This window comes from Perognathus longimembris, chromosome 10 (assembly GCF_023159225.1).
Source record: "Perognathus longimembris pacificus isolate PPM17 chromosome 10, ASM2315922v1, whole genome shotgun sequence".
Classification (NCBI taxonomy): domain Eukaryota; kingdom Metazoa; phylum Chordata; class Mammalia; order Rodentia; family Heteromyidae; genus Perognathus; species Perognathus longimembris.
The window spans coordinates 67,356,417-67,376,355 of record NC_063170.1 but is presented as its reverse complement, the minus strand read 5'-3'; the positions used below and the strand labels follow the sequence as shown (position 1 = coordinate 67,376,355).

General features: G+C 56.2%; 1 protein-coding gene across 1 annotated transcript; it reads left to right on the top strand.

The window, feature by feature from the left end:
* Positions 1–4,232: 4,232 nt before the first annotated feature.
* Oxtr (oxytocin receptor) lies at positions 4,233–14,348 on the top strand. Its single transcript, XM_048355027.1, has 2 exons — positions 4,233–5,166; positions 14,098–14,348. The coding sequence occupies exons 1-2, from the start codon at positions 4,233–4,235 to the stop codon at positions 14,346–14,348; spliced, it is 1,185 nt and encodes a 394-aa protein (XP_048210984.1).
* The last annotated feature ends 5,591 nt before the right edge of the window (positions 14,349–19,939 follow it).

Here is a 19,939-nt window from a genome sequence, read left to right as displayed (position 1 = left end):
CTGGGGGATTGATCTTTCCAGGGCCTTGGTCAGCTGGACGGCCTTTGGGGTCTGTTTCAGGTGTGTTCATGTCCCCGGGTGTGTCCGTGAGCAGGCAGGACTGTGACACTGTAAATATCCAACAGCCTTTGGCAGAGCAAAGGTCCCCACCCCCATGTCCCACGAGGGCCCAGGCGAGCAGTCCTCGCTCACACACAGAGCCTGTGTTTAGGGGAGCCAGTTTACAAAGCGAGAGGGCCAAGTCGTCTGCACTGTGGCTCGGCAGCATGTTTGTAGAATTCTCTTGGGGAGAATGGCATTCTAGTCCACCACACACATTCTCACCAGAGCCCTGCTTCTGATCAGTGTTCACAAAGAACATTGATCCACGACACGCGGGCCTGACCCAGGGATGGGTTTATTAAGGGATTTTCTCTTGGGAACCCATCACTCACTTTCTCAACACATTTTTATCGACAGGACTGAACACCAGGAAAGTCGATGGATAAATACAGAGATGGATAGATGGGACTGAATCACAGCTCTTACAGCCGACTCGGGGAGACTGGGCACGTTCGTGCTGTAAGTGCAATCGGTGGCCACCTGCAGAGCTCAGAAATTGGTATCTTGCTGAACTGGGTGTTTTCTGCCTGAGATCCCAGCCCTCCTAGAAACACCACGGAGCCATGACATGATCTCATTACGTGGCTAGTTCCCGGCCAACCTGCAATACGGAGTGACACCTGTTTCAAGTGGGAGGCGAAGGGAGGGTTGTGGAAGAGAGAAAGAGAGAGAGAGGAAGAGAAGGAGGAAGAGGAAGAGGAGAGGGAGGAGGGAGGAGGAGGAAGAAGAGGGACAAGAGGAAAGGAAAAGAAGGAAAGAAATCAGCATGGTGAAGAGGGGTTCTCTAAAAAGATGAAGGTTTAGTATGCCTAGGAACTACTTTCCCTGCCCAGCACAGAAACATGCAAGCGCATGCGCACACACGCGTGCGCACACACACACACACACACACACACAGCCTCTCCTGCCTGGCCCCTGAGGGTCTCCACACCAGTGTCTCCTCTCCACCATCACACGCCTTGCATTTTCTGGCCGTTGGACTTCCTCCTCGGTGAATTTAAAGGCAGTTGAGGTGGAACTGAGAAAGAACTTCGTCCACTGTATTCAGCCATCAGTACCCACCTTCCACCTTGAACACCACGGGGAAAGCATCCCTTCGCCTTCAGGAAGCTTGGAGTGTCTCGGTAAGACTGGTCCTTCCTTCCTGGCCTTCCACGCTGGCTAATCCAAGATGGCACCCAGACCCGATGGCACTGTGTGAGTACGGTTAGTGTTGTCCTCACCAGCTGTCCCAGTCGGGGCTTCTGAAGGCAAATGCCCTCTCATCCAGCTGAGGTATGGAGCCAGCCAGTCTCCCATCACAGATGGCTTGGACCAGATCAGTTCCGAAAACCACAGGGAACAGACCGCAAATGTCAGCTCTGATGACCCAGCATTTTCACTTTCCACTTGGGGAAACTGAGGTCCAGGGAGCAAAGAGGACTTGCTCAAGGTCATGAAATCCCCACCAGAGCTCTCTGTAACCTCAATCTGCAATTTGTGTGGCAGCTACTGCGATGATATTGTGACTGAGCCTTCAAGGGCATGGAGGGAGTTTCCCTCCCCTCAGGCGGCAGTGCTTTGGGGGTTCCCTGCTCTGCGGGGGAAACACCTGCTCACGGAGAGCAATGAGCTCTGGGCCCAGGCCTGGAGCCAAGATCCCAGGATGTCTTGGCAGAAGATTGCACTGCGGATTGAGGAAACCCTGGCAGGCCTTGGCTAACTCAATTCTCTTCACATAATTAAAAGAGGAGAAGTGAAATGTCAGAAGAAAATACGTATTTAATGCATTTTAGAAAGCCCTGTTCCGTTCTAAATTCTGGCCCTTTTGTGTCTGCCTTAATTCTTAGCTACTGTAAATCATTTAAAAAGCAGTTTGAGATTAGGAAAGGAGCAAAGAGGCAGCCAAGTGGGTTTTGCTATTTCGCCTGCCTTTGGCATCATCCGGAGTTTTCATCTTGAAGCGTGGAAGGAGGCAGGAGTGGCATCTGGCCCAGATGAGTGGGATCGCTTTAAATGCAGATGTTATTGGTTGTTGTTAACATTTGTCTATGAGGGGACTCCTTTTTGACATTCTTTGAACTCCTCTGCCATAGTCTCTTTCCTTCCTTTGCCAGAGCATTTGATTAATTTCATCGTGCTGTATCCATACACATATTCTGTATGTAACATGCTTTGATCTTTATCCTTCAGAATCCACCTTTCCCCTTCTCCTCTCATTAAACCCCTCCTAGACAATCCTCTTCCCCTTCCTTCTTCCCTTGCCTTCCCCTTCCTCTTCCTCTCGCCCCTCCCTTCCTCTTCCCCTCCCTCCCTCCATTCTTCCTTCCTGTTCCCCTTGCTTGAGATTTCCAGCAAAACTTTCCTATGGAATGATGGTCTGTCCACGTGCCGCTTGGCATAGAAGACCTTTCCAGTTCTTCTTCAGCCCAAGTACGATCACAAGAATTCCCAGTAGGGTACCAGGCTCACACTTTCAACCTCCTGATAGTCTGGAAGCAGAGATCTGAAGGACTGAGTTGAGTTCAACGTCAGCTCAGGCAGAAGAGTCGGAAAGACTCTCTCTCCAAAAGAAGTCAAGAGGTAGCATGCACGCGCACGTGCACACACACACACTATTCAAAAAATGAGGATTTACATAATTACTAAAAAATAGACCAAAAAAGAAAGAAATGAAGTGCTGACATGAGTTCATATTTGGAAAAACATCAGTTCAGTGCTTCGGTGACTTCACAAGGCACCATCTACTGACCAAAGCCTTGCCTTGCTACCCAAGCCTGTTTCTCCACGAGCCCCGGGAGCTTCTACACAAAGGGTTATTTAGGAGTTGGGCCCCTCTGGAGTTCTACTGACGCCTGTTCCTTAGGACTCTGGGACCAACCCTAGGAGCTGGCTGCCCTGTCCTGGGATGGGGCGCACCGGGCTCCCCTGCCCACTGGTGGCCGCACGCGGTAGTGCAGCCCGGGGCCGCAGCTGCAGAAAAGCCCGCCACCGGTCCAGAGCGCAGCATCCCGACGCTGCCCGCGCGCTCGGCACCCGCCCGCCCCGCGCGCTCCCCCCTCACCACGGTCCGCGCTCAGCCGCCGGCCAGGCTACGGGAGAGGGGATTCCGAGGGAAGCCGCCCAGTGCAGACCTCGGGGTGGTGGCGACCCTGCGGGGGGGGGGGGGCTGCCGGCCCGCCCTCCAACCCTGGGCCGGACCCCGCGCGTCCCGTCCCGCGCGCATCCTTGATCGGTGGCCGCACAACTTCCCCAGCAGCCAACTTTGCGAATCTGCATCTCGGTGAAGGTAGCCGGGACCCCTGACCCGGGAGGGGGCCCAGGGGGGCCGCGTGGGGTTGGGGGTGAGCGCCTCCTTCCTGGGGGCGCACAGGATGCTCCCAACCGTGCAAAGTGGCTCTGCCCGGGAGGGAGACGCGGAGCCCCGACTGTCGGGACCCAGGCTCACCTGACCCTCCCAGCTGCAGGTCTGGGAGCGTCCTGGTGGGGAGGAACCTCTCCCCACACCCCCCGTTCTGAGCCCCCCTGGGTGGCGTAGAAAGTGCCCGCGGGTGGAATAGCCCGGGTTATCTTTGGAAGGCTGGAGGCAGGTGTCTGGGGAGTGGGGATCCCCGGGGTGGGGGGAGGATTCTTGGAGAGAGGCTGGCTTGGCGTCCTGGGGCAGGTGGCTGGCGGAGAGGACGGGCATGGGGGTGGGGTGGGGTTTGGGGGTCCGGGGGAGGGGTGTAGGGCTGGGAGTCCCGCTCTAGCGGAAGGGCTGTGATCCTCTCCAGGGGAGGCGGCGGCCGAGCCTCTGGTGGAACGGAGCGAACCGGACTGGAAGGTTCCCGCTCATTTGCTGAGCCTCAAACCAGGTACTGCAAACCGGGACTTGGGGAGGGCGGGGGTGGGGGGGGTCGGTGGCCCGAGGTTACACTTGAGGTTGGGGGAACCCGATACGCGCCCCGCGTGCGTGTGCTGAAGGCATCCTTCCACGGCCCTCGGTTTATTTCAGGGCGCAATCCGGCGGATCACAACCCGGGGAGTCCAGGAGCGGTGCTGCCCCCGCCCCATCCCTCGGACCTCCCCACCCACCAGGCGCCCCTGGACTGCACCCCGCCTTGAAGGGCTCCGGGGGAGGGGCCGCAGCGGCAGCAGCGGCCGCCGCGTTCATGGAGGGCGCGGGCAACTGGAGCGCCGCCGGGGCGGCGAACGGCAGCGCGGGGGCGGAGGAGGAGGGCGGCAACCGCACCGCGGGGGCGGGGGCGGCCGGGGCGGCGGGCCCCCCGCGGCGCGACGAGGCCCTGGCGCGCGTGGAGGTGGCGGTGCTGGGCCTCATCCTGTTCCTGGCGCTGAGCGGCAACGCGTGCGTGCTGCTGGCGCTGCGCACCACGCGCCGCAAGCACTCGCGCCTCTTCTTCTTCATGAAGCACCTGAGCATCGCCGACCTGGTGGTGGCCGTGTTCCAGGTGCTGCCGCAGCTCCTGTGGGACGTCACCTTCCGCTTCTACGGGCCCGACCTGCTGTGCCGCCTCGTCAAGTACCTGCAGGTGGTGGGCATGTTCGCCTCCACCTACCTGCTGCTGCTCATGTCGCTCGACCGCTGCCTGGCCATCTGCCAGCCGCTGCGCCCCCTGCGCCGCCGCACCGACCGCCTGGCCGTGCTGGCCACGTGGCTGGGCTGCCTGGTGGCCAGCGCGCCCCAGGCGCACATCTTCTCCCTGCGCGAGGTGGCCGACGGCGTCTTCGACTGCTGGGCCGTCTTCATCCAGCCCTGGGGACCCAAGGCCTACGTCACCTGGATCACGCTCTCCGTCTACATCGTGCCGGTCGTCGTGCTGGCCGCCTGCTACGGCCTCATCAGCTTCAAGATCTGGCAGAACCTGCGGCTCAAAACGGCGGCCGCGGCGGCGGTGGGGGCCGGGGCCACCCCCGGGGAGGGGGCCGCCGCCCTGGCCCGGGTCAGCAGCGTCAAGCTCATCTCCAAGGCCAAGATCCGCACGGTGAAGATGACCTTCATCATCGTGCTGGCCTTCGTCGTGTGCTGGACGCCCTTCTTCTTCGTGCAGATGTGGAGCGTCTGGGACAACGATGCGCCCAAGGAAGGTAGTGGCCCGGGGTGGGGAGGAGGGAGGGTGGCGGGGCCAGGCTCCCCCCTTCCCCCCGCCCCCCACTGGTTCTGAGCCTCCAGGGTTCTGGAGCCAGCAGGAGTCCTCACCACAACCCCCTGCCCCAGGCTGACTGCGAGGCAACCTCGGGGAGCCTGGGGTTCATCTTCTGTGACCGTGGGAGCGATGAGAAGGAGCTCCAGCTCTCCAGTCCCAGGCAATGGGGAAACAAAACGAGAAACTGCAGCAAGCGCGCTTAGCACGGGCCTTGGATCGCTCCTCCTTAGCGAGGGGAAACCGGGGCAGGTGACTGCTTTTCCTGCAGTTAGCTGGAGGTGGCAGAAGGAGGTTTCCAACCTGGGCCCTAAACCCAGGCTTCTATTTTAAGTGCAGGTCTCCCCTGGACAGGTCATGAAGTCAGGTTTAGAGAAGAGGAGGGGGGGGGGGCGTGATCTGTTCACCTAGCCAACCAAATGCTCAGATGGCAACTGTTGGGGTGTCCTGGGAGGTGAAGACAAGATCGTCTAGTGGGAGTAATGAGCCCCCCATGCATGGTGGCACACACAGGAGGCAGGCAGAGAGCAGAGGTGCCTGGGCCCGAGCCTGGTGCCCTCGGGAGAAGGAAGGAGCCAGGAGGAAGAGGGACAGGATTGGTTGGGAGGCTGGGAGATTTCTGTTTCCGCTTTGGAGGTTACTTAGGGGATAGGTTGGTGGCCTGTGTTTGTCAGGAGGCTAGGAGCGGTGAGGGGGTGGTAGGAGCATCCGCCGGAGGGAGTTTGGGGAGCAGAACTCCAGGCCCTGCAGCCTGAAGTCATAGCGCCTCACTTCCGCCAGTTCTAGTAGCTGATTGGGAAAGATCATGGGTGGTCAGAGTCTTAGCCCTTCTTTGTAAAGGTCCCTGTATGCACCTGGGAGAAGCAGGGGCTTCAAAGGCCAGCTGGGAAAAATCCAGGGGTTCACTCTCAGCCTTTCCTCCTCCAGCCCATGCACACGCCCTGGTTCTGATGGAATCGCCATGGCCCCGTAGTCACGGAGCAAGCATCCTGGGAATGTCAGATCTCAGTGCACCCCCCTCCCCTCCCCCTTCTTCCCATGCCATAGCCTGGCTTTGGTCCCTTCCAGAAACTATAGACGCCTGGCTTTCGGGAGCCAACCAGTTTGTGTCACAGTGGCCAGGACACTTGCTGTCCCGCATGCGCTTCGGGCCCGTGGTCCTTGGAGTAAGGGCCATCCCCACCAGACCCCGCCATGAGGACTCAGCCTGACTTGGCAGGGAGACTCCTGGCCGCTCCTTACGGAGGGCTCGGAGCCCAGCAAGCGGAAGGCATTTGCATAGTTCACACAGCCAGTTAGGGCCGGAACAGTGACCAGAGCTGGGTTTGCTGTCCCGGGGTGCATAGCATGGTCAGGGAGCCGAGGTGGACAGAAACCAGTGGTGGGTATTTCTAAAAAGTGCGGTAGTCCACAGCTATTCCTCCAGAATACTCCAAAGAGATTGACAAGCTTGAACATCGACTACCGAGGAAGTGAGCCTAGCACCCCTTAGAAAGGGTTGAAGGGGAAAGCTCCCGCCCTTCCTAGCCCAGGACATGGGCAGAGGGACCCCCTCCCTCCCCTTGCGTATAGCAGCTGGCTTTCCGGATAAGGACATCCCGTCGCTGGTTCGTTCATTCAGCAGGTACTGCGGCTCCTCCCCGAGGTCTCCATAGCGCTCCTGTTCATTCTGTGATTTCTTTTTTTTTTTTTTTTTTGGCCAGTCCTGGGCCTTGGACTTAGGGCCTGAGCACTGTCCCTGGCTTCTTCCCGCTCAAGGCTAGCACTCTGCCACCTGAGCCACAGTGCCCCTTCTGGCTGTTTTCCATATATGTGGTGCTGGGGAATTGAACCCAGAGCTTCATGTGTAGGAGGCAAGCACTCTTGCCACTAGGCCATATTCCCAGCCCTCATTCTGTGATTTCTCCCCTTTCCTTTCTTCCAGTCTTCCTGGGGCTCCCCCGCGTACCGACACATCTCTCACTTCCTCTCCCCAAAAGAAAGGGCCGATGCCCTCAACACTCGGGTCATGACTGCATTTGCATTCTTTTCTGTGCTTTAAATGTACAAAAACCACTTACTTTTCTTAAAATGAGATGGATAATTGCACATAGATCGATCGATCGGTAGCTAGCTAGCTATGTTTTTACACCCAGAGTGGAGCTAGAGTGTCTGGGTGCATGGAGTCTTCCAGAGGTTTTCTTGTGGATAAGACCATCGGTAGAGACGGCCTCTGTTCAAAGTCAAGGTCAGGGAAGATGCGGCCTTGTAGGAGGTCAGGTCCTGTGTCCCTTGGCTCTCCGGCTTCTTGCCTCATTCGTGGGAAGGGCTGGGCGTCCCGTGCAGTGTGCCCAAGGCTTCCGTACGGGTGCTGACAACACGGTGGACAGCGTGCCTGTCCCTGCTGTGGCCACCACAGTGTTTCCGGGAGCGTGAGCCCATCCCGGTGGGAGACTCGTGGGAAGGACGATGCTCTGGCCACCAGCTGGGCCCAGTCCTGCCTTGGCCTCTGGGTAGCGTGGGTAGGGGTGCATTCCGAGATCAGCTGGGTGCAGCATGCCCTTGTGCCCACCGGGCCTTGATCTAAGTCACTCCGGGGGGGATCGTGGTCGTGAGGAGCCGTGGTGTTTGCAGTCACTTGGGAGACGTGACTACCCGGCACCAGTAAGGATCAAAGAGCGAAGCAGATGCCCAGCTCTGCGGGAGCCTCAGACCGGGCCAGGATTCACTGTTGCTCTCTGAGAAGAGCAGAACTGACCCCAGGCAACAACGTCTGTACAGGGGAGCTCCATGCCACACAGGGCACCATCCTACCGAGGCCATGAGCTGGGGGCAGATAGGAACTCTGGAGGCCCCGGTGGTGGGCAGGGCCAGGGCAGGGTGGAGCCCCCCGCGGCCCTGGCTGGTGCTGCATGGTCTTCAGGTCCCCCTGCCGTGGCGTCCGACGTCTCCCACGCAGCGAGGCCCACCTTGCGGGTGCTCTGGGGGATGGGCGGGGTGGCCGCTCCCAGCCTCCCCCGTCTGTTGCTTAAACATTTGGGCTGTGTTTCTGAGCCTGGCGGTGCGGATCACAGGGGGTTCCCATGGGGCCGGGGATGGATGTGTTCTTGAGCTTGGGGGGAGGGTGGGGGGGCCAGAGCAGAGCCCGCAGGACAGTAGGTGAGGTGTCCAATGGGCGTGAAGGGGAGGAGCTCTGTGCCTGGGGCCGCCTGGGGCCTGGCCTGTCACTGGACACGGCAGGGTGGCCGCTTGTCAGCTCTGCGGGGTGTGGGAGGAGGCGCAGGGGACGGGAGCCGAGGGCCCTGAGCGCGGGCAGATGGGACATTTCCTAAGCAGCCCCGTCGCAGGGAAACTGGCAGCCTGGGCCGCGGTGAGCCCCGGCAGGGGGCCTGGTGTTCAGTGCTCCCCTGACCTCCGGAGGCCCTGGGGTTCAGCATTTTTCTGACTTCTGAGCTTCCTGTTTCTGGGGTCCCAGAGTCCACCATGGTGTGGTCTGACTGCCTTCCTTCCCGCACCCGTGGGCCCTTGGAGAGGTCACTTCGGAAGGACCTGCCCCTCCCCCACCCACGCGACCCGGCCCCATGGAGACCAGCCGGAAAGCAGGCTTCCCGGGCATCACGGTTTTGTAGTTCGGTGGACGGTGAATGGCCAAGCTCTGGTCCGATTGGGCGGCTGTGGCTTCTTTCGTGTTCTTGCCTAACGCTAATGTTTTCCCTTTGGGTTTCGGCTCCGAGGTGGCTTCACCCTCCACCCTCTTGAAGCTTCGATTCATGGCAGGAAAAGGAAATTGGTGGGGCGAGGTTAACAGTCTCTCTGACTTTTTCTGCCTGAGCTGGCTTCAAACTACGATCCTCGGGTCTCAGCCCCCCGAGTGGCTAGGATTACAGGTGTGAGGCACCGGTGCCTGGCTCCGGCGTGCGGGGTGCAGTCTGCAGAGGTCTGGGCTGCATTCCCGGCTTTTGGTCCTGGCTCCGGAGAGACAGCCTCTCTCCTTTAGGGTTCAGTTGGAGCGGACGCTTCCTGTCACCTGACCCAGTGCTTCCTTGCTTTAGCTCTGCAGGCTGCAGCCCAAGCCTCCTACCTGAGCCAGCAGTCACCCCTTGCTCATCCTATTTCTCTACCCTTGACTTTGACACCTCTGTCTGTATTCTGTCGTCAAGCGGAGAAAAATTGTCTTTCTGCCTTCCCAACGTGCCAATGGCAGCAGCTGATTTATCAGGACTTCCTGTCTGCTAATTTCATGCTTCGATTCAGGTCAGTCCCTTATCGACCTCTTCCTATTTTCCAGTCTCTGCGAGCAGCTGGGGACAGAGCCACGAGGGGACCTAGTCACCAGCAAAGGAGTCTAAGCCAAAAAAATGTGGCAGTCACAGAAGTATATATTTTTTTTAAATCAAGTAGTGTGAAAGCCTGGAGGAGGCATTACTTGATTTAGTCTCCCTGGGGGGGGGGAGGGGAAATCAGGAAGGATTCTGAGAGAGAGAGAGAGAGACAGAGACAGAGAGAGAGACAGAGAGACAGACAGAGAGAGAAGAATTTGAAAAGGGTATTGAAGGATGAGTAGGAGCTTGTTACACAAAGCAGCGAGTGTACCTTTTGTGCTGAAATTGGACAGCTACCCTATTATCATCCCATGCGGCTTGGAAAGATGCTTCTCAAGCTTCATTCGCTCACAGGCCATCCAAGGACTTCCTGAAAATGTCGGACTCAGTGGATCTGGGCCGGAGCCCCGAGGCCCCGCAGTTTCAGTGGACAGCAATGCCTGCGTGGCGCCCAGACAGTGGATTGCTAGAAAGTTCGGCATCCACCTTCCCACCCGGGGCTCCTCAGAGCATGGGGAGGACCCAGACATTCGCAGGAAGATCCAGTTTTTCACCCAAAACACAGTTCTTCCTCAGGCCCAGCCCCCCCCCCCAGCCCAACATATCATCTGGCTTTGACCAGGGCTGGAATTTCACACACTTAGCTCACGCACCTGACTTCACCCCAACCCTGCTGTAGGCGGGCGGGTCACACGTCTGTGAGTTTTAGAAAAACCATACTTACAAAGCTATGGTCTTTCCAAAGATCATATTCTATAGGATATCCCGGGCTTCCATTTGTATACAAACCTACATGGATTCTTTCAAGCCTTAGACGGTCCCTGCAGAGACAAAGAAAGACTTGACACCCAGATTCCTCCTCGCCCTGGAGGAGGCTTGCTGGCCGTGCCTGTGTCTGGCCCGAGGGCCGCTTGCAGGCTTCCAGGGATGGGCTGGACCTGACTTTTCTGCGGTGGACGAGCTGCCCCGTGCGTCTGAGTTGTGTGTGGAACGTGTTGGTTGTCTCAGAAGCAGCACAGCCAGGCGAGGCTATGGCCGGCTGCCCGTCAGCTGTTCCAGGCTAATTTGGGCTCTCAGTGCTCCCGGAGTGCCGGGAAGTCCGAAGGAACGTGGGAGTTCTTGAGGAGTGAGTAAAGCCAGGCTGGGGGTGGAGTGCCCAGTGCATACCGTCCTCCAGCGGCCCAGCGCCTTGAGCCCTCCGTGAATCATGGAGCCGAGCAGAAATACGCAGTGGAGTCCTCTGGCAGGAAGAATCACCCAGCAGGTGACACGCTGGCTTTTCATGCGTGGCCACGTTGGCTTATGCTCCTGATTGGCAGATAGGAGTCCTTCATGGAAGCCTCCCTGGTTCTCTGGACCTTTGCCCTCTCCCCTCCAGTTTATGAGCCCCCTGAGGGCGGGGGCTTTAATAATTCCATTTTGGTCCCTCCCATGGGAGTGAGTGCCTGGCATAGATTTTGTCCTCACCCACAAAATGCCCTGGGCACACGGCCAGCGGCTCCAGGGCAGCCTCTCGCTTGCCGGGTCTTCCAGGGGGACTGACTGCTGATTTCTGGCTGGCAGCCTGCCCCCAGGGAAGGCTTGTGCTTGGTGGGAGGAGAGGAGGAGATGCGATGTTAGAACCCGCTCTTCTGCAAAGACCCTGAAATCTCAGCGGGCCCCCTGATAGCAACAGTCTCCCTTTCGGTTTCTTTTCCTTTCTCTTCTCTGATATGGCCAGGGCGATGCTTCGATAAAATTTACAAAAATAGCAGGCCTACAAGCTGTAGTCTATTGATACCTTGTTGGGGGCGGGGCGGCTGATGATTGGATGGATGGATGGATGGGTGGATGGATGGGTGGGTGGGTGGATGGGTGGGTGGATGGGTGAGTGGATGGATGGATGGATGATGGATGGATGGGTGGATGGATGGGTGGACAGGAGGTCCTGCTTCTTCTCCCAGGCACCTTGGGGTCTTGAAAGATCACTGTTGGGGGGTGGGCTGAGCAGCCTGTATTTAGCTCAGCAGGGAGCTCCATTTGTTGTATTTATTTATTTATTTTTTGGCCAGTCCTGGGCCTTGGACTCAGGGCCTGAGCACTGTCCCTGGCTTCTTCCCGCTCAAGGCTAGCACTCTGCCACTTGAGCCACAGCACCGCTTCTGGCCGTTTTCTGTATATGTGGTGCTGGGGAATCGAACCTAGGGCCTCGTGTATATGAGGCAGGCACTCTTGCCACTAGGCTATATCCCCAGCCCCAGGGAGCTCCATTTGTTCCAGAAACAGGAAAGTTGCCCTCTCTGCTCCTTAGCACACACTGGGAGTGTGACTGCTGTCGGCCTGTGTCTTTGCTTTGGGATTGGGGAGATTTTGCTAGTTGGAACCCACGCGGCACGTGAAGATGCTAGCCGAGTTACGACAGGAATCAAACCTCATTACCAAACGCAGGGTGACTTGCTGTGAGCTCTCAAGGAAGCCCCTCTCCTGGTCTGAGCTTTGCTCCTTCATCTAGAACATTGGAGTCAGGGCTGCGTCCAGAGCTGCAGTTCTGGACGGAGCTACACAGCGATGCTGCTAACCAGAATGGTCTCCTGCTTCCTTGGAAATGGCACCATGTAATGGAAGAGCAATGCCCCCCCCCCGCCCCCGGCTTTGTTCTGTTCTGGTTCCTTGATAATCAAGTGAAGCCTTTCTAGCTTTCTAGATATCAGAGAGGTCCACACTGTGAGAAACACAGCTCAGAAGGGCAGAAGGCAGGATGAAGTGAATCCATCATCACCTACTTGGAAACTACCAACAGTTCCACATCACCTATTGGACATCCTCTCCAGCCTTCTTCTTTCTGGCCTCTTCTTCCCACCCTAGCTCCAAGGCTGGGACGAGTTCTCCCATCTGAGCCTGTATTGCAGCTGCCTCCTCCCCTGAAGGCGTTTTCCACGCCCCTGTTGTTCCTCTATTCAGCTCTGCTCTTGGCTCCACGTGGGGGCTGGAAGTCTCAGCCCTGTGGACTCGTATCTTTGGATGATGAGGGGATAATGAAACTGAAAACATTTCAAATGAAGCCTTCATGCTATCAACTTGACAAGAGCAGGTTTGGCTTAGAGAGGGTTACTCATACCCCCAAAGAGCTAGGCCCGGCAGGTCAGGCGTGGTGTGTCTGTGGCTACTGGAAGGGGACAGAGGTACCTGCCCAGGTTCAAGCCTGCCCCCCACCCCCCGACAGCTGACCACTCACAGGTAGCCAGGCTTGTGCAATTTCTTAGCAACTCATTAAGTACTTGTGTCTTTGTCCGTAGTGTTTCATTTTCTTTTCCCTTTGTCAAAACAGATTTATTTAAAAAAAAAAAAAGCCAGATGAGTTGAATGTGAAGAGGCAAAGAGCTTTTTAGGGTTTTAGAATATTTGCAAGTACATGATGAAATGTCATGAGATCCATTTCTGTTTCATTTGCTGATGTGCACAACTTAAGGGTCGCTTTGGACGCCGTGTTCTCTGCAGCTGCGCTGACACGGGGAGAAGGTATCGCTCTGACTGGGGAGCGTTTGGAATTGGGTTTTTTTTTGTCTTACGATTATGTAAAACTGGGCCTGGGTGTAACGTTTCCCTCTGTCTCATTTCAGAGCCTCCTTCGCCCGCACCCTTCGCGTTGTGGCTGAGAGTTTGTTTCTTAGTGCCTTTTACATTTTGTTTTGACTCTTGTATGTTGATTTTTTTGAACCTCTTGTGTGATTTTTGAACGCACTCTATTTTTCAGTCTGGTGGGTGACTTTCAATTTAAAATATTCCAACAGAATTTTTTTAAAACCTGAGTTTATCTTCTTACCCATCCAAATCAAGGCCCTCCCCCTCCCCCCTAATTTTTAAAATTCTTTTTTAGAAAATGTAAGGAATTCGGTCGCACCGGCCTGTTTGCTTTCGGCCTGTTTCCTCTTCCAGTGGCGATAACGTCACTTTCCAGCATTAGATCCCCTCCTTTGCTTTCTGAAAGGTCTCCTGTGTGTGTGTAATACTGTCTGCGGTACTTTTGCTTTTGTTCCCCCAGACACTACCAGTTAGTTAGACCCCGGGTTCTCAAGTGGGTGTGCATCAGAACTCTTGGGAGGGCCTCGTTAGGACACAGGCCTGAGCCCAGGGTCCCGTCTCACTGGGCGGTTCTGGCCTTGGGCCTGAGGACGGACATTTCCAGCAAGGGCTCAGTTACCCCTGGGCTCTGGGAAGCGGCTTTAGGTGCCTCTGACGGGCGGCCCAGCCTCCGTGCCCCGGTGCTGTGGCTGTCCGACACACTCCCCCTTTCTTTAGTGGGCATTTGTGCCCAGCCACCCAGGGAATGAAAGCTTCTCTGGGTTGAGCTCTTAAATTCTGGGTGCAGCTCCTGCGGAGAGAGGGGAAGGGTTCCCCCTCCTCCCTCCCCAGCAGCTGGAGATGCTTTGTGGGAGAGAGCGGGGGTAGTCACAGGGCTGGACCGCATGGGGGGGGGTCACCGGGGATGTTGCCTCTTTGGTCGCCAGTCCTCTGGTGGGGAAGTGGCTGCTCGGGCAGGTCTGTGTGGGAAGGCTGGGCGGTGACGGCCTCTTCTCTCCTCCTGCGCCCCGCAGCCTCGGCCTTCATCATCGCCATGCTGCTGGCCAGCCTCAACAGCTGCTGCAACCCCTGGATCTACCTGCTCTTCACGGGCCACCTCTTCCAAGAACTCCTGCAGCGCCTCCTCTGCTGCTTCTCCAGCCGCCTGACGGGCAGCCGGCCCGGGGAGACCAGCGTGGTCAGCAAGAAGAGCAACTCGTCCACCTTCGTCCTGAGCCGCCGCAGCTCCAGCCAGAGGAGCTGCTCCCAGCCCTCCTCCGCGTGACTCCCAGCCGGCCCTGGCCCCAGGCCCGGGGCCACGCCCACCGAGGCCCGGGCCACGCCCATCGAGGCCCGGGGCCACGCCCACCGAGGCACGGGGCCACGCCCATCGAGGCCCGGGGCCACGCCCGCCGGCAGGCGACCCTGGGAGGCTGTGCTGGTATCAGGTGCCTTCAGATTGTCCTCTCCACTCCCAGGGGGCTTGAGTGCAGGGGTGGGCTCGGGCGTGGGGTGGGGAGGTGGGCTTGGTGGTGGGTGGAAGGTTGATTTGACCTCCTCTGGGCTCCCACCGTGTATTCTGCTTCCCTGGGCAAGAGGGTGAGTTCCCCCAATCTCCCCTCTCCCCCCATACTTTCACTCCTGTGTTCTTTTTTACTCCTTTTTTTTCTGTCTGGGCTCTTGTAGCAAAAGGTAATAAGTTTAGGATGGGGCAGGAAATCCAGTGTTCCGGGCTGGGATATGCACATGGGGAGGGTGCTTTGCCCTGGAGGAGTGGACACATCAGCATCCCGAGGAACCAGCTTGGGGGAGCAGTGGGATTCCCTGACAATCGTCTGACACACAGAGCCAGTGAGGGCCTGAGTTGCAACTGTTTTAAGAAGGTAATCCGTATTGAACGCCTGGGAAAGGAAAAGAGACAAAAGATCCTAAAGGAAGACAGAAGGAAAAACAACAACTCTGTAGAGGACACTGTTTTGTGCATGCAGAATCCTAAGACATCCATACACATGTGCACACTAAAACCCCTTTCGAAACTAAGGAGTTCGGCAAGATCATCAATTGCATTTTCTAGTCTACTGATGAACGATGGAGAAATGAAATGAAGAAACGTTCCATTTATAATAGTATCAAAAGATACTGTTTTAACGTGGGAATTTAAAGATACTATTTTAATTTAGGCATGTGCCCTAGAAGCCGTGAAATGCTTCTGAAAGAAATGAAGGGAGACTTAGATGAAGAGTGCGGAAGCATTCTGTATCTGTGGACGAGAGACTCGGTGTTGTTAAGATGGAGTCATTCTCTCCGCATTGAACAGACGCCATGCAGTCCTTATCAGAATCCTAGAAGGCTCTTTTCTGAAATTGATGATCTGATTTCTAAATTATAGAATAGCCTCTCCTGTGGCCCCCCCCAAAAAAAAGCCTGGAAAAGAAATACAAAGTTGAGCCGGGTGCTGGTGGCCCACACCTGTAATCCTCGCTGCTCAGGAGGCTGAGATCTGAGGATCATGGTTCTAAGCTAGCTCTGGGAGGAAGGTCCATGACGCTTATCTTCAATAAACTACTCAGAAAAAGCCAGAAGTGGCGCTGTGGCAGCCTTGAGCACAAACAGGCTCAGGGACAGTGCCCAGACCCTGAGTTCAAGCCCCAAGACTGGCAAGTAAATAAATAAGAAAGAAATACAGAGTTGGAAGGCTCACCCCTCCTGATTTTAAAGATGACCATAAAGATATAGTAGTGAAATCAGTGTGTCACTGGCACATAGACAGGTAGGTATAGTAATGGAATAGAATAAAGAAAGCAGGTATGAGCCCTTGCTTTTATGATCAGTTAATTTCCAACAAAGGTGGCAAGACTATTCAATAGTTGTTTCAACAAATGCTACTAGCAAGTCCATGGCAAAGGATGACGTTGAACCCTTATATTCTATGTGAAAAGTAAACTATTTGTGATAGCCTGCACTGATAGATGTAAATGTTGGCAGGCTCAAGTTGAATAATGGTTTCTGAGATATGACACCAAAGAACAAATAGACAAATTGGACTTGGTGAAAATTTCAAATTTTGTGATTCAAAGGACCTGATCCAGCAAAAGATGGAAGAAAATATTTACTAATCATGTATCTATTAACGTGCAACTCTATGTAAAGAGCTCTTATCAATACCCTAAAGGAGAAGAAAAGCCAACTTAAAAATAGGCAAAAGATGTGGATAGACTTTTCTACAAAGAAGATCTACACGTGGCCACTATGCACACCAAGAGATGCTGACCATTATTGGGAGAATATAGTGAAAGCAACAGCAAGTTCCCATCCCACAAAAGCCACGCAAAGACCCCCGCGTGTGTGGAATGGCCAAATGAGCAAGGATCTGCACATAGACTATGGGTTGCAGGGGTGGGGGGGGCGGGAGGCTGTAAGGAGAAATAGAAAGGGCCTGCTCCTGGGGGGCAGTTTGGGGCTGAGGAAAATGTTCTGGAATTCCTGGTGGTGGTGGTGCATGATTTTGAACATTAAAGACGAGTGAATTGCACACTTACCGATATAAAAGAATGAAATGCTCAACCACTGAGTTCAGAGGAAGCCGTCAAGGTGGATGCGCCCTTGGACTTTAGACCTAGCTCTCACAGAGCCCCGGGGATGTCTTGTCCCTGCAGACTCCCCTGTTTCGTGCAGGATAGCAGTTCCTGAAGAGTCTTGGAGGTTTTGCTTCTCTGATAAACCTGTTCTCAGCTGACCTCTCAGCCTGGAGTGTGGGCCTGAGAAATAAATACCTTCAGTGGTTAAATACAGCTCCCACCCAATGGAAGGTTTTCTGCCTGGGACTGGTCAGCTTAGTGCGCCCTGGGGTGCCTTTTAACATGCAGGCCCGTTATTGGACTTACTGAGACCCAGAAAGTGCTCTTCATAGAGGTGGTAGTTCCCCCCCCCCCCCCCCCCGCACAACCTACTTCCTTCTGGTCTTCCACACATGCGCACACACACACGCACACACATTATGGTCTAGCTGGATGCCCTGGGGAAGGGAGACACAGTGTGCGGCCCATGCTCCCTGTGGAAGAACGTAGCACACCCGATCTGCAGCGCCAGCTGGAGACGGGCAGTGCCGCCTTTGCCCCGGGAGGCATTGCCCGGTGATGCTGGGACCAACAGCGGGCGTCAGCGCCAGCCACGTCCTGCTCTTTGGAAGCCAGCTGGATGGCCACGTCCTGGGCTGCTGGGACGCCCGGGGTTCCCACGCAGCAGTGGTGGAACCTGTTGGCATCTGTGCCTCGAGGATGCCCGGAGTTCCTGCTGCTCCTCTAGACATCAACATCCTTGGAACCAACAGAGTTTCTTGGGATCAAGGGGCAAGGATGGCCAGGAGTTCTCACCAGAGCCCTGGAGTGGCGGGCGTCCTGGGCCTCAGAAGCTGTTGGGGTGCTGTCATCACGCACATGCGCATGCCAAAGCGCTGGCTGGTACTGTGGGGTTCGTGAGGATGCTGCTGTTGGGGTTATTATGCCAAATAAGTGCACTGGATTGCAGCAGCAGCAGGTCCACACCCTGCCCATCCCACCCCTGAGACAAACTCCTCTTTCCCACGTGGGTTCCCCATTCACAGCCGGAAGGGCGAGTGCAGGGCCCCAGGCCTCCTTTCCTAGCTGCCAATTCTTCACGTACCACCTGCAAGTACCACATGTGGGGTCCACGTGCAGACACCATGTGCAGGGACCCCGCCCGGGGACCGCAGCAAGGCTGGAGTTGCCAGTGAGTGACCAGACGGAACGTGTCATGGTTCTGAACATCAGAAGCGAATGCAGAGATGGAGGCTTATCTCTTTGGGCAACGACCTGCCGCCTGCCGCGTCTCCGGGGTTGAGTCTGCGTCACCTCTTCAGGAAACAGGCTGGGAGCGCAGGCTGTCTTAGGTGAATTGTGGTTTCAGCGGTTCCCCTGTCCTCTGTTCGAGTACACGGAGTGCCGTCCAGCATGTCACGTCGGCTCCTTGGTTTTGTTCTTCTCGGGTCACTCCCTGTGGCGTCTCCGAATCCTGGGCCAGTGGGCGAGTGGGGTGGCCAGTTCTGAGATGTCTGCTTCCTGAGCTTCTTCATACAAGGTGCACCCAATAAACTGCCCCCACCCCCATATTGCTTTGCCTTTTCTCTCCCTCCCCCAAACGGTAAGCATAGTTGGTGAATTGTAGGTTCCCTGTCCTCAGGGTCATTGCTGAAGACCAGGGGGAGGGGAGGGGAGGGCAGGCAGGGGCAGGGGAGGACCTGCCCTCCTCCTCGAGGGTCCCAGGCACTCTTCGCCTGCTGCAAGATGCTCGTGGCCCCTGGACAAGCATTTCTGCGTGAGGTACCTGAACTCACCGCGCGCGAGGCTCTAACTCTGGAGGTGATGTGGAGACGGGACTGCATGGCTGAATGCCTACAGGGATAGGGGATCAAGCCAAGGTGATCAAATGTTGATAGTAGCTCCAAGATGGTGGACACACACACGTGTACTGTGCACCTTTGCCTGTGTTTGAAACGTAGGTAAGAATGTAGAGAACACAGAAACCAGGGGCCACCTTTTAGCAGTCGGACGGACAACAGGTCATTTTGTGGGTGATTAAGTTGAGGCCAGAGGAGGCAAGGAGAACACAGGCAGGACCGGGGGGGGGGGCGCTGCCCGTGCCCTGACTCCTAAACTAGGGTGGCCCCCTCCACGCCCTGGCCCCCAACACCCCTTGGGCTTGTGGCCAGACACCCGGATGCCTCTGAAAATCTGCAAGTGCGGAGGGATCCTTCTTTCATGACACATACATGAGGCGTCAGAAAAGCAGCAGGAAAGGGCCGGATAGGCTTGGGTAATACTTCAACAGGTCCTTCTTATCACAGAACATGTCAGAACCTTCCATCGTGTCATGTCTATTGAGAGTCTCTGAGAGAGACAGACGGCACTTCTTAAACAACATTGCCCACAAAGCCAGCCTCTCCCTGCTGCTGCTTTCCTTTTTAAGACTGCGTTCTGAATGGGGCGCTTGGGAAAGGCAGCTCTAAGACTCCATTGTGGGGTTGGGCGTGTGCTTGCTCTTGGAGGCAGGGAGCAACAGGACATGCACCTTCTCTTGCTTTGCTTTCCGTGGCTGAACAAGCACGCATGCCCCGGGCCAGGCCAGCTCAGCCAGAGACTGCTGTCTGGCAAAGCCAAGGGAGGCCCGGCCAGGCTGAGGCCCGGGCACCTGCCCTCCTAGCTGAGGGCGTTAGCTCCCCTTGCTGTCTGTCCACAGGCTGCCTTGGTGGCAGCAGAAGTCATTTGGAGTAATTTGAAACAGGTGCTCAGCCAGCAAACAAGCGGAATCCTGAGAACAAAGCACACTTGCTTCGTTGCTGTGTTTTCACTTTTAATTCTGCCCAGCAGAAGACCAACCCCCTTCCCCCACCTGTGTGTATAAGGCAGTGACCGGGCACTTTCATAGCTGGTCGGGACTCACACCAACACTACGGACATACAGAAAACACGGCCAGGCACCGCTGGCTCACACCTGTAATCCTAGCTACTCAATGAGGGGGCTGAGATCTGAGCTTCATGGTTCAAAGCCAGCCTGGGCAGGAAACTCCGTGAGACTCTAATCTCCAATTCGCCACCAAAAAGCGGGAAGGGGAGGTGTGGCTCAAGAGCACTAGCCTTGAGCAAGAAAAAAGCTCAGGGGCCTAAGCTTAAGCTCTAGGACCAGCATAAAAGGAGAGAGAGGGAGAGGGCGGGGAGGGAGGGAGGGAAGGAGGGAAGGAAGGAAGGAAGGAAGGAAGGAAGGAAGGAAGGAAGGAAGGAAGGAAGGAAGGAAGGAAGGAAACAACACCCCCAAATGCAGCTGAAACCCTTTATTGGAGTAAATCCCCCCCCCCAACAG

Coding starts and splice junctions, on each gene's coding strand:
- Oxtr (XM_048355027.1), top strand. CDS start 4,233: ATGGAGGGCGCGGGCAACTGGAGCGCCGCCGGGGCGGCGAACGGCAGC. Junction 5,167..14,097: donor CAACGATGCGCCCAAGGAAG/GTAGTGGCCCGG, acceptor TGCGCCCCGCAG/CCTCGGCCTTCATCATCGCC.